This window comes from Anas platyrhynchos, chromosome 34 (assembly GCF_047663525.1).
Source record: "Anas platyrhynchos isolate ZD024472 breed Pekin duck chromosome 34, IASCAAS_PekinDuck_T2T, whole genome shotgun sequence".
Classification (NCBI taxonomy): Eukaryota; Metazoa; Chordata; class Aves; order Anseriformes; family Anatidae; genus Anas; species Anas platyrhynchos.
In genome coordinates this window covers 2031290-2043951 of record NC_092622.1, presented here as the reverse complement: position 1 = coordinate 2043951, position 12662 = coordinate 2031290, and the positions used below count along the sequence as shown (strand labels likewise).

The window sequence follows — 12662 nt, the reverse complement described above, 5'->3', positions numbered from 1 at the left end:
CCAGCTAACGTCCCTACAGTGGGAAGTTATTCGGATGGAGACCGTGTCACCCCCCGGGCTCATCTCCTGCTCCCAGGCACCAGCCAAAGCCCCCCCGGGCACCAGGAGCCAGGCTCGGGGAGGATGCTGAGGTTTTTTCTTCATTAGCCAAATCCAGGCGGAGATTTAAGTGCAGGAAACGTGCATTTGAGGAGCATGGGGGGGAGGGAAGGGGGGAGCTTTTCTCTTTGTTTCTCAAACGAGACGAGAACCTCACGAGCCCAAATCACAGCCAAACGGAGCAGAGAAACGGCTCGCTTTCCTCGGGGGGTGGAGGGAATGACACCTCCACAGGGCACACTGTCGGAAACTTACCTTCTCCTTGCTCTGCGGCGACGGCGGGTTCGAGGCAGGACTGTCTGGGGGGGACGAGTCCACCTCCACCGGCTCCTCCTCCTTTATTTTGATGTCTGGGGTCGAGGGCAGGGACATGTCCAGGGCTCCAGCGCTCTGCGGGAAAAGCAGCCCCGGATCGAAAGGACAATTAGCTCACATTGTTTGTGAAACATTCGGCCGGTCCCAGAGGAAGAGCCCCGGCTCTGAGCCCCGGCCAAATTATTATTATTATTATTTATTTGTGCTGAAGGAGCATTTGGGAGCCCGGAGCGGAGAGCGGTGCCGCGCCGCGCTGGCCCTGTCCAAACAGAGACGGAGGCCAAGGCAAGACGGTCTCTGCCCCAGATGGCACCATTTTGTGGTTTCTCAGTAACACAGACACGATTCTTTCCACTGGGCTCTTTTTTTTTTCTTTTTTTTTCCTAAAAGGGCTCCGCTAAGGAGAACAGGTAACAAAGCCAAACGCCTGCGAGTTACAGAAGGCACTTTCATTCACCGAAGAGCTGTAAAGCATTGTATAAATCAGCCTGAATTATTTTATTACCTGATTATCAAAAGCAAACAAAGAGCCATGCAAGTTATTAAATATCTATGAGCTCCCCATTAAAATAAAACCCAACCATATGCCTGGAGCTGGCAGCCTGCCACCCCCCCTGGGTTCCAGCAGTGCCACGTGCCCCCTTTTAACCGGCCGGCAGCTTGCTTGGGGACGGGACGAGGGCAGGGTGACAACAAGGTGACACCGAGCTCTTCCCTCCCCAGACCTAAAGGAAGAGAAGAGCTGGGAGGAGACAACGTGCCGGAGGAAGAAGCACTGGAGGGGGGATGACGGCTGCAGGATGGGCTCACAAATCACCCCCCTGGCTGGGGCAGGAGAAAACTCCACCTCCATCGGCGCTGCCGGCCGTTTGTCCGAGCTGCAATCCCTCCCGGTGCTTTTGCTTCGCTTGCCCGAGTGCTGACAGCTCGTCCTAGCGTCTAACCTAAACCTCCCCTGCGTTTTAAGTCTCGGGGAAGGAGAGAAAATTGCAGCGAAGGGGAGAATCCGGGCGGCTGCTCTCTGCTTGCAGTGATTTACGCAGGAGCTCTGCTCGGGGTCCCTGCAGTACCCGGTTACCTGCCCTCCCGAGCAGAGATGCTGCACTGGGAAGCACAAAGGAGAAGGGATTAAAACATGCAGGGAAGTTTCAAGCCGCTTAAAGTGCCTCCAGGGGAAGCCCCTGCTGTGCCTATGTTTTTAATTAACGTGCTGGTGTCGAGACCACCCTTGGAAAACCGGAGGACAAAACACACCAGCAGCGACTGGGCTGGACGCGGCCAAATGTTCAAAGCATCCCAGAAATGCAGCAGGCAGCTCTGGCCAGGCTCAGGGAGTGACAAGCCATCTGGGCCCGGGGCTCTCGCGTGTGCAGAGATTTTTCGGGGAGGGATAAAAATGCTTTTCCTTGCGCCCGAAACCACCCCCGAGCTTCAAGCCGCCGCGTTCGCCGGGCTGCTGGCGGAAATATTTTGACTGCAGTCATCCTAAAGCAAAAAAAAAAAAAAAAAAAGAAAAAAGAAAAAAAACATCCAAGAGCCTAAAGGGTCTTAGCTGCAGCTATTAGGTAGCGGAGCACAGGATATGGGTGGTCTTCCCTATAAAACGACTGGCTAGACTGTGGGCTGCTCAGCCATTTCGACGTGAAACCACAAGCGAAAAGCTACCTTCTCCCAGCGTGCCCGGTCTGGGCTGCCGAGAACAAAAGGCAGGGAATTCAGAGCATAAAACGCCCCGGCAAGGCCCTGCAGCATACCAATGAGAGAGATCAATTTCTGCTTTAAAGAGCCCTGTTATTAGGAGAGCTTGGGGGGGGGGGAAGACAGTTTTCGGTTTTAATTCTGAATTCCTCCGTTCCCCATCTCGGCGAAGATTTACGCGGCTCTGCTCCCGCAGTTTATTTCCGAGCAGCGCCGCTGACTGCGAGCGTATGTACATCCATACATCAATTTAGTAAATGTATGTGCCAGCCCCAGAGCCCAGCCCGCATCTGCTGCTCCTCCGATCCTGGAGATGGGGAGGGGAGGGGATGGGGGGGGGGGAAATGTCCTTAATTAGCTGCTATCTGACGAGATCCCGTTGTCCTTCAGACCCGGGGTTGGCAGGGGCAGCCTGAATCGATCCTGCTCGCATATGAGGGAGCTCTTTGTTAGGAAAAGCCTCTCTCCTGCTGGAGCCCCTCTCGCTGTTTGCAGCTCAGGCGCCGCGAGAGCTCCGTGCCCTTGCAGGGAGCACAGGAGGAGCCGTTTTGGGGGGGCCGCGGCTGCACCTTAAAGGCAGCAGCCCCCAGGATCCCGATCCCCGAGGGCATTTTGCTCAGCCCCGGAGCATTTCATGGTCCCCATTTTCCTGCGTCTCCTTCCCGCGATGCAAGGCGTTTGGGGCACTGCCCTTTTTTTTCATTTTTTGGAAGCGAAAAGCCGAAGGAATAATAAAACCATTAAAACCCGCTCGAACTCGGGCTGCAGGCCTGCCAGCCAAAGTCACCCGAGTTAAAAAAATAAAGTCCCGCGTGAGCCAGCGCATTAAACCCGAGACCGTGCCGTGCCATATGCCTTCCATCAGACCAGCTCCATCCCCCCCGGCCCCGAAATATCGCACGGCTCGCTTTTAGGGCAGCGCTGGCGGCCTTCGCCTCTTGCCTTTTTCTCGTCATCCTCCGCAGCTTTCTTGAACTCGTGCTCGAAGGAGCTGGCCAGCTCGTTGAAGAGTCCCACCTCCTCGCAGTTCTTCAGGAACCGAGTCGGGGTCGGGGTCTGATCTGTTCGGGAGGCAAACACGGAGCAGCGGTCAGAGAGAGGCCAGAAAATTCCCCAACCCCCCTTCACCCTCTCCGGGGACGCCCCAAAATGCGTGGCCTCTGCTTTGCAGAAGCCTGGCTGCTTTCCTGCCAAGGTGTGTGTCGTGTCTGCGAAGCAAGCGACAACTTGGGAAAAGAATTTCTCCTTGATTTTGTCTCGCTGCTAAATGGTGCTGGGAAATAAATCACTGCGGCGAGTGGCGTGCAGTGATTTCGGTGAGATCCCTGCCCGGGTGCTGCCCCATCCCTCCCACCCCGGGGTTTTGCCCGTTCTCGGCTGAAATGGTACCAGAAAGAAGGGAAAATAGCGGGGTTTGGTCTCCCTGAACGGGCAGACCTTTAAAACACGGAGGGTTTGGAGGGGAAGCGGCCAAACGGAGCGGCCCCGTGGCTGGCGCGAGCGCGGAGCACCAAGGCGCATCCCGGGACGGACGCGGGAGCGCTGCTCAGCACCACTGCCCGAAGCAATCCCCACGGGGCCCGTTTTCCACCCTATTAACACGTCGAGTCGTGATCCCTCTGGCCATCGCCCAGGCCGTAAAGCAGGCAGGAGGCTCCCGGAGACGTGAGGTCGGGAGCCCCACCACGGCAGGAGCCGGCTGGCCGAAAACTTTTGGCACGTTTGGAAACACAAAAGGGGATCCCCAGGTAATAAAGCCCAGACCCCCTCTGAGCACACTCCGCTTCCCCCCAGACCTCTCTTCATTAAGCTACGAAACTTCGTCAACGGGAGGCTGCTTTTGCAGGGTTTTTAGGGCTCTCGTGGCTCTTTTCGGACCGTTCCCCGTTTGGCAATGTCCTTCCGAGGAGTCTCCACGGTGCCACCGAGCGAAGGAGCGTCACCTCCCTCGTCCTACCCGTGTCCCACTCCTACCACCAGGAATTGCAGCAGCTCAGAACCCCAAAAGTGAACATCTTCACCTAAATCTGCCTCTGCTGTAACGGGCGGAGGGGGACAGATCCCTCACGGCTGCCTTCAGCTCAAGGGAGGCTGAAATCCTGCCGAAATCCCGCTCGTTAACGCGGGGGCTGCTGCCCCGGGCTCAGCACAAAGCAGGAGGGAGGGGGAGAAGGAGAAAACCCAGGGACAAAAGGGACAAAATGGTGGCTTTACAACAGGAGGGATGCTCGCGTTAAATGGGCTCGTGCTGACCACAGCTAAATAGGTTGTTGGCTTGTGGTTTTTTATTTTTTTTATTTATTTTTTATTATTTTTATTATTTTTTTCTTTGTGATTTACCCTGCAGCGACCCATTGAGCAGCAGCCAAGAAAAGCTCTGCTTTGGGGGGGGGGCTCCATCAGCCCTCGCCGCTGTTCCTTGTGCTAAATCCCCCCAGTTTCATCCCCACGCTGGGTTTTATCCTGAAGGGTTCGCACCCAGGAGAAGCAAAGCTGAGGGCTTTTAACGGGGGGCTTCAGGGGGAGACGGGGCTGTGATCCCCCCACTGCACCTCCCAGCCAGCCCCCACCTGGGTTTACAAGCAGAAGGGAACCCACCCCCCCCTGCATCCTACTGACACGGGGGGCGAACTGAAGGAAAACTCATCTTTAGGAACCCAAGGACCCTTCAAGCCCAAAATTTTCATCATCAAATCCCGTTCGCCTGATCCCATTCGGAACGGCTTCTCCTTTTACCAAGGGGAACACAAACCCCGCTCCATTTAGCCCAAAAGAGGAGCCCGACAAGGCAGGAGAGGGTCTGTAAGTGGCAGTGATCTGCTGCCAGACAATACACTTTTTTTTTTTTTCCCCCCCCCCCAGTCTTATAAAGGCTGCATTGACCGCGCGCTGCCAGAGCGCCTCGGTCGGGCTCTCCAAACGCGCTCTCAGCAGTAGCCGGAGCACTCGGCGGCGTTTTAATTTATTAACTGCTGGCCCAAAAGCTCGAGGAAATTGACACCTGGGCTGAGGGGAGGAAGCTGGGTTTGTCAGATTTGGTTCATCGTCCTCAAAGCCCAGGCAGGAACGTGAAAGACCTTTTTTGTCCATAAATCTTCCAGGCTTAATAAAAAGGGTGAGAGCTTTTTAAAAAAAAAAAAAAAAAAAGGAAAAAAAAAAAAAAAGGCAAACAAAAAAACCCCCCACAAAACCTGATACCACCATAAAATAAAGAAAAAAAAAAAAAAAAGAAAAAAAAAAGAAACTTGGAAGCCTCTGGCTTTCCTTTCCTCCTGATTAAATGCAGATCACAAGAGCTTTTTATGGGAGGTAGGGACGTTTTTCAGTGCATCTGGTCCCCGGTATTAATCTTGCAGTCATGCTATATTAATGTGCACCATTTTCCGAGTTGGCCTGGGTTGAGCGCCGCATACCTGCTATGATGACTGAGTCGGTTCGAGCAGGGCCGAATTTCAATGTCATCTCATGCTTGTGTTTATGAACCGCCAGGTGGTCCTCGTTTGTAAACCTCTGAAATGAAACAATTTAGAAAATGGTGAATAAATGCATTTTGGGTTTTACGGTACATCCTGCAGCAGGCTTTGGGGGGGGGTTAAGGGGGGAGAGAGCCGCCCGGAGAGCGGCTGTAACACAATCGCTGCCGAGCGTTAAGCAAAACCAGAGCGGGACAGATTGTTGGAGAAGCGGGGTGTGAACACAGAGCTCGAAACCAAAAAGCCATTAGGCGGCCTTCTGGCGGACGGGGGACAAATATTTGGAATAATCCTTTTTTTTGTTGTTGTTTTTTAAGCGGCAGGGCTGCGCCGGTGGCTGCAGCCGAGCTCGGCGACGCAAACGGTCACCGCGCCACTCGGCGAAACGTGCCGCTCGATTGCTGGCTGATGGAGGGACAAATTAGGGGAATTAGGGGTCAATCAGCTTTATTATTTTTTTTTTTTCAGCAGAGCTGGCACCAGGGTGGCCGTTCAGCCCCGGGGCTTTACGATGTGGGATGGACGCGGCTCTCGGTGGCGGTGCCGTGCCGGGGATGGGGTGGGGGGGGCCGCCCTTGGCGTGCCATAAAAACGCCTCCTGAAATTCCACCTGCGGCTGAAAAAAAACAAAAAAAAAAACATTTTTGGGCCATGCTTTTGGGAACCCCGCAGGGCCGAGAGGCAGACAAAAGGGCTCGCTGCCATCAGCGCCGCGCGAGGCGGAGGGCGCAGGGGAGAGAGGCGAGGACAGAGTTAAAGCAAATGATAATCGGGAGCCGAGGATGGATTGCGCCTCTCCGAACAGACTGCGACAAAGCGCGAGGCGCAGGGCACCGCACGGGCCGTGCTGCAGGATTTTTACGCAGCCAGCAGCCGTGCAGCAGCGGGCTGGCCGGATTTTTTTTTTTTTTTCCTCTCGTTTCTAGAAAGAGCCGGTGCCGCGGCGGAGAATTTCCGCCCTTTCCCCCGTCCTTTTTTTTTTTTCCTCGCACCACCCCAAAGCCACCTGTTTGGGTGGGTTAGCTCGAGCGCGACACCCCGCTTCGCCCTCTCCTCCCGATGCTTATTTAGGGCTCGATTTTTCGCTCAGGGCTCGATTTTTCGCTCGGGCAAAGCCACTTTTCTAACCCAGGAGCTGCCACCCCGGTGCCGGCAGACATCGGGCGCCTCTGTGCGCATCCCATCCGCCTCCCCCTTGGGTACAGCACCAGGCTCGTTCTGCACAGCAGCCTTAAAATATGTTACAACAGACAGGTCCATAAGGTTTTTGATGGTGACTCGTAACCGGGGCTCGAATTAAAAGGGGTCAGAGCTTTTACACCCTTGCAGGCAGCTCCACAAAGAGGTTTTCGCCTGCTTAACCCCGGGTGCGCACGCAGCGGCTTTCCTGGTGTGCTCTGCAGCTAAACCTTAAATCCCACTTCCCAACACTTTTGCTAAAGACCGCCACACATTTCTGCCGTGTTTTTATTTTTATTTTTTTTCTCCACGCTCCCAGCAGCTTCAGCAAAACCTCAGCCCCCCAGCTCCAGCCCCAATGTGACTGGTTTCCAAACGGGCGTCACAAATCTCTGCGAACAAAGGAGAGGAGCGAGCGAGGCGCAGCCCCGGGGTGGGATTTTGAAGCCGCCGCCGTTTCGCCGAGGGAGCCCAAATTTTGCAGCCTCGTTTTGCGCTGCGCCATAAAACGCTGGCGGAAAGGAGGGGGGGGGCAGGGTTGGCACCGGTGCTTTGTCACACTTTTGGCCCAAAATACCGGCTGCCAGCCCCCGCTCGACGCGCTGACGAGCCGTTATCGGAGGAAAAAGGGTGGGTTACGGTAAGCGGAGGAGAATAAATCAGGATTTTCATTTTTTTTTTCGTGAGGACGGAGGAGCAGCCGGTTCCCGATGAATATTGAGCAGGCAGGCGGCCGCTACGCAGACACAGGAGGGGAAAAAAAAAAAGGAAAATGAAGAAAATGCCCAGTTCTCCCATTTGGGCTTGTGCTAGGTAAATAAAGGAGATTTTTAGGGTGAGAAAGGGGTGAATAGGGCCACATTTCCCCCCCCACATCCTCCCCAGCAGCCCTGGCTCCAGCACGGGGCACGTTTCAGCCCGGACTTGGCAGCGTTGGTACTGCTGAATTTATTTTAATCTTTCATTTTGCTCCGTGCAGGATTTTTTTTTTTTTTCTAGGGCACTTTTGCTGCTTTCGGCGCGCGTTACAGCTCTATTTAACATCTTTATGTGGTCTTACTAGCTGCGGAGCTCTCTCTTTCTCTGCACAGAAATGCTCACAGACACAATATATCTTTCTACATGCATTTCCAAACGCCGAAACCTAGAGGCTGAGTCTGGCACTTCAGTTCTAAATCATGTCATTTTACACAGAGAAGAAAGCAGGGGGGGAGAGCGGGGGGAAAGAAGGAGGGGGGATAGGGAAAAAAAAAAAAAAAAAGGGCGAATGAGTTAAAGCCACAGCACCGGCTTTAATATTTAATCTCCTTCCATCAGCAGCTGACATATAGCAGTGTTATTTCAGCCTGCTAGTTTGCGGGTGTCTGAATTAAAAAGAAGATGTAGGCTGTAAACTCTTTGGGGCGAGGGACAGCCGCGCGGAGCTGAGGATGCCGCGGCCGCCCCCGCGGCGTGCATCGGCCCCAAAAGCAGCGACCCTGCGAGCGGCAGCAGCCTAAAATCAGGTCTAAATGCCACCAACAGCCCCCATTTCGGCTCTTTTCTCCCCCTGTGATGGCTCCGGGAGCTCCGGCCGCTGCCTTCGGTGCGAGGGTTGGAGCACGCCGATGGCATTTGGGGTTTGGGTAAACACGGGGCTGGGTTTATTTACCCAAGAGGCAGTCTCAGCTTTTTGGAGAAAACAGATTTGAGGCAGATTAAGGCTGGACAGTCTGCATTCTTTACTCAACAGGCTGTGACAGCTCTATGAATAAGCGTGCTCATTTAAAAATCTTTATTTAATAGGGCACAATACTTCCAGCTGGACCGCCGTGCCATCTCTGCCAGAACAAGAGCCAGAGAATAAACGCAGCAGGCTGAAGCCTGGATCTTCAGGCAGAAACATTTTCCATCGATTTAAGACGCAGGACATGAAAAACAAGGGGTAGCTTAGGGTTTCTCCTCGCTTCTGCATGCGTAAAGCCTTCGACCGCACTCAAACCGCGGGTGAACGGAGCACGGTGTGTCCCCTGACACAGCCTGGAGGCACAGCACGGGCTCCAGCCCGGCATAGAAAGCCCCCCGAGAGCTGAGGAGCTCTGCCTTCAGAGGCAAAATCAGAGCTGGATGTGTCCCATGCAGGATAAATCCCATGCAAAGGGAGGGTTTGGGAGTGCTGAACCCACCGCACCGAGCCCAGTGGCCAGGTGCTCGCTGGTGGTAGCCACGGTGCGCAAACTGTATGCCTGTTTTTTAACCTTGACACTCATTTTCGGAGAACACAACCAGTGGCTGCGGTGCTGAGCCAGCCACCTGGCCGAAATTCAGTTTTAACACAGACGGGGTGCGGGCTGCGGCGGCACAAAGCTTGGGAAAAGGAGGCTTTGCCTTGCAGAGAGCGCAAACCTTGGGATTTAGGAGGGGTGGGGAGCCAAACCTGGCCGCATCAGGCTCCTCACGGGGCTGAGTTAACATCTGCTGGTAAGACGGGGAAGCCCAAAGGCTGCTCCGACCCCGGGCACAGCAGCGTGGCTGAGACACCTGGATAGGATGGGAGACAAAAGGAGACAGCACGTGCCCGGCAGGCGCGGCGCTGGAGGGAAACGGCACGGGCTGAGCTGAGCAAAAAGGCCCCGACTTCCAAAGGAGCCACCCCAGGGCCCACCTCGGTGTGAGCATCCCACGACAAGGGGGCTTGGGGGGGTGTCTCGGGGTCTCCGCCACCCTCCAAGCACCACCTCGGGGGGCAGGCTGGATGGATTTTCGCCCCCCCCCCGGTGCGCCCGGCACAGCCGTGGAGGTAACTAATGCAGGGTCATGGGTGCCCAAAGGTGAGCGGTGCCGGCTCCGAGTGATGCGACCCCCCCGGTTCCCACGTGAGATCCGGGCTCCATCCCCCCATTTCCCAGCTGAGCAATGCCCACGTTAATTCCCCCCCCCCTTTCCTCGCGCAGAAGCTGGAAGGATTAATTCGCTAATGCGCGTAAAGTGCCCGGCTCCCGGAGTGATTCATGGGTTTTAGAGGCCGGGGGGGACCATTCCAATTATCTGCCCCGTGAATCCCCAGCTGGGCCCGTTTCCAGAGGAGAGGAGGTGGCACGAGACGGCGGCGCTAACGCGGCGAAGACTTGTTGGTTCGAAAGAATGCAGCAAGAGCGCGGCCACGCTGCCTCTTTTTACGCTTCGGAGGGACGGCACGCCGAGATTTCAGCCCCGTTTTCCCTTTGTTTGTACCCCCAGGGGTGGGTTTTCCCCCAAAAAGGGCTCGGAGCCTGCCTGCTCCCATGGGAAAAGCTGGTGCCACGGTCCCCAAGGGGGCTGAGGGTGCTCTGTCGGCACCTTTGGCTGCCTGGAGAGCTGGCTTCAGTGGCGGCATCTTTCCGCTAGAGGAGGGAAGAGACAGCACCTCCGCCAGCCGAGGCCGAATGAAAAGAAGAGCGAAGGTTTACAAGCCGGGCAGAACAAAACCCGAGGTCGCACCCGGCACGGCCCCGTAGCCAGAGGGAGCCCTGCCCAGCACAAAGCCTTTTGGAAGGAGGGGAGCGGATCCTTTGCGGTGCCCTGGTGCTTGGCCACGGCCCAGACTCCGTGCTTAGAGCCCCCCAGGCAAGGTCACGGCACCCTGGTCCGTGCAGGAGAGGAAGGGAAGACTAAAAGGGGGGCAAGGGCTCATCTCCACGGCCCCATGGGCCAGGGGATGTCAGCTCAGCCCCTTGTCTCTCCCCCAGCACAGCTGGCTCTGGCATCGCAGCGGGATGCACCCCTTTTGGTGCCCTTCCCAAAAGGCAGGGGCAGCAGGAAAAGGTTATTTCTGTTTTCCTGCGAAAATCAAAAAGGGCACAGCCAGCTCGATCACCTCAGAAAGGAGCAGCCCTGGACGCATTTGGGGCAAGATCCCCCCTGCTGTTCCCCCTGCCCCCCACTAAAACTGCATCAAGATTAAACCTTGCAATGTTATTTTTGGCTCCGGCAACTCCAGGGACCCATGTGGCCGTGCCTTTTGCTTTAAAAATCTGCTTACATCCTGCCCCATGATTAATTCACGTTCCTTTCCTTGTTTAAAAAAAAAAAAAGAAAGAAAGAAAAAAAGAATAATAATCAGAAACTCCAGCCTGCTCACAGGGTGCTTGGTGTTGGGAACCCCGTCCAAACCACCAGCACAGCCTTTAACAGACGCGTTGTTGGGATTAGCATTGTGCAAACCACAACAAAGCTGCCTTCTTTTTTCCTCCTGGAGGGAACCGTGTGATTTCAGAGCTATTTTTTGGGGGGCTAGTTTTGTTTTTCAGCCAGTTATCACAGATGGGAGCTGCGTGGCAGCACCTCCTCCGCGTCGGCTCGTCCGCCCCGCAAATCCTTGCGTGGGGAGGAGAAGCTGGGAGCACCCGGCGGTGCCCGGCTTCTCCTCGTGCATTTCTCCCACCTGCAGCGAGCAGAGAGCCCCCAGCACGGCAAGGTCACGGCGACAACACACGACGCATCCCCGAGACGAGCTGCTGGTTTTGTCGTGCAGCAGGGAGCAGGCTGGAGGGGGGGGATTTGATGGGTTCGGCACGCTGCTCCTACCAACTCCCCGGCAATTAGCAGCTCAGGTGGCTCCCCAAAGTTCCCTGCGATTTAAACAAAGAGTTAAGCAGGTCCTGGAGCCCGTCCCATCCGTCCCATCCCCGTTCCTCCTTGGCCAGAAGGGCAGAGCATTTAACTGGGAGTAGGTAAATAATTTAATTTACATTTCTATAGCTTCGCTCATCCCAGAGGGCTTCTCATACACATGCCCCTCCGCCGAAATGCAGGTGTTTCAGCAGGGGGGAAGGCAGCAACCATCTGGCCTACAGCACACCACGTCGCGGCGAGGAGGGAAGCATTCGGCCAAGGACGTACGGGGCAAATTCTTTAATAAACTCCGCATTCGACTTTCTTTTTTTTTTTTATATAAATTTTAATCAAGGCTCCCGTGGCAGACGCAGCATCTCCTTCACCACCCGCACGCTGGAGCTCAGCATCACGGCTGGGTGCAGACAAAACCGACCTCAGCCCCACTGAAAGGCCGGGAGCTACCTGCTGGGATGGCATCGAATCCACTGGGATAACTGGGATTCCACTGGGATAACTGGGATTCCAGTGGGATAACTGGGATAAACGACCCTGCTCGGACACCGGGAGCTTTCGCTCTCGAACCCAAGCCAAAGAAAACCCAAGGGATTTCTTTATAGGGTTCTGAAGGACCTAGAACCGACCTCTTCCCCTTTTTCAAAAGGGTTTTATGTGGAAAAAGGCAGAGGAGCAGCCGGGTTGCTGCTGACACCGCCACCCTTCTGCTGGCCGGGGCCGGAGCCACCGGCACAAAGCCCGCGGCGATGCACTGGTTGTTTCCTTCCACACGGTGGAGCGTTTTTAGCCTCGTTTCGCCGCCAGTGAAGGTTATTAAAACCCACGTATTAATTACCGCTGCCACATAACTTAAGAGGAGAGGCCCAGCGGTAATTAAGGGAGGTGAGCGAGGGGGTGGAGTTGCAGAGCGTCAGCGGCTCAGCAGCCTGTGCCTACGGATGTGCGCCTGCCCCATGGGATCCCCCAGATAGCTCCAGCGTGGACGTGAATCATTCTTACGTCCCCGGCTCGAATCCCAGCAGCACCACAGGTTTGCAGTGTGACCTTGGGCGAGCCATCAATTCTCCCCCCTACCTACCAGACAGAGCAAATAAAAAGGGAAAAAAGGCACCATCCTTCACCAGGGCGTTAGGAGAGGAAGCCGAGCGCGCACACAAGCACCAGGAGCCGTGCGAGAAGCACTGCAGGAAAAAAAAAAAATATTAACAAAGGCAATTACGGCGGCGCTCCCCCGGCTGTATTTCAGGTGGGGATTCATTAGGAGCTTGGTGTTTTTTGCTATCGCAAGAGCCGGGGGCCACAGACCAA

At 55.4% G+C, this 12662-nt stretch overlaps 1 protein-coding gene across 8 annotated transcripts in view; it reads right to left on the bottom strand.

Annotated features, from left to right (window-relative positions):
• Positions 1 to 12662, bottom strand: part of LOC101794328 (cyclic AMP-dependent transcription factor ATF-7) — a 62123-nt gene that overhangs the window by 14359 nt on the left and 35102 nt on the right. For 7 of the 8 annotated variants that reach the window (XM_038172548.2, XM_027445494.3, XM_038172549.2 and 4 more), the window contains 3 exons: positions 5526 to 5622; positions 3055 to 3173; positions 355 to 489 (listed from right to left, as the gene is read on the bottom strand). In XM_038172548.2, the coding sequence (XP_038028476.2) occupies positions 355 to 489; positions 3055 to 3173; positions 5526 to 5622 (351 nt within the window). Of the gene's footprint in view, positions 1 to 354; positions 490 to 3054; positions 3174 to 5525; positions 5623 to 12432; positions 12484 to 12662 lie in introns of those variants that run through there. The other variant, XM_038172550.2, reaches the window with a different exon arrangement.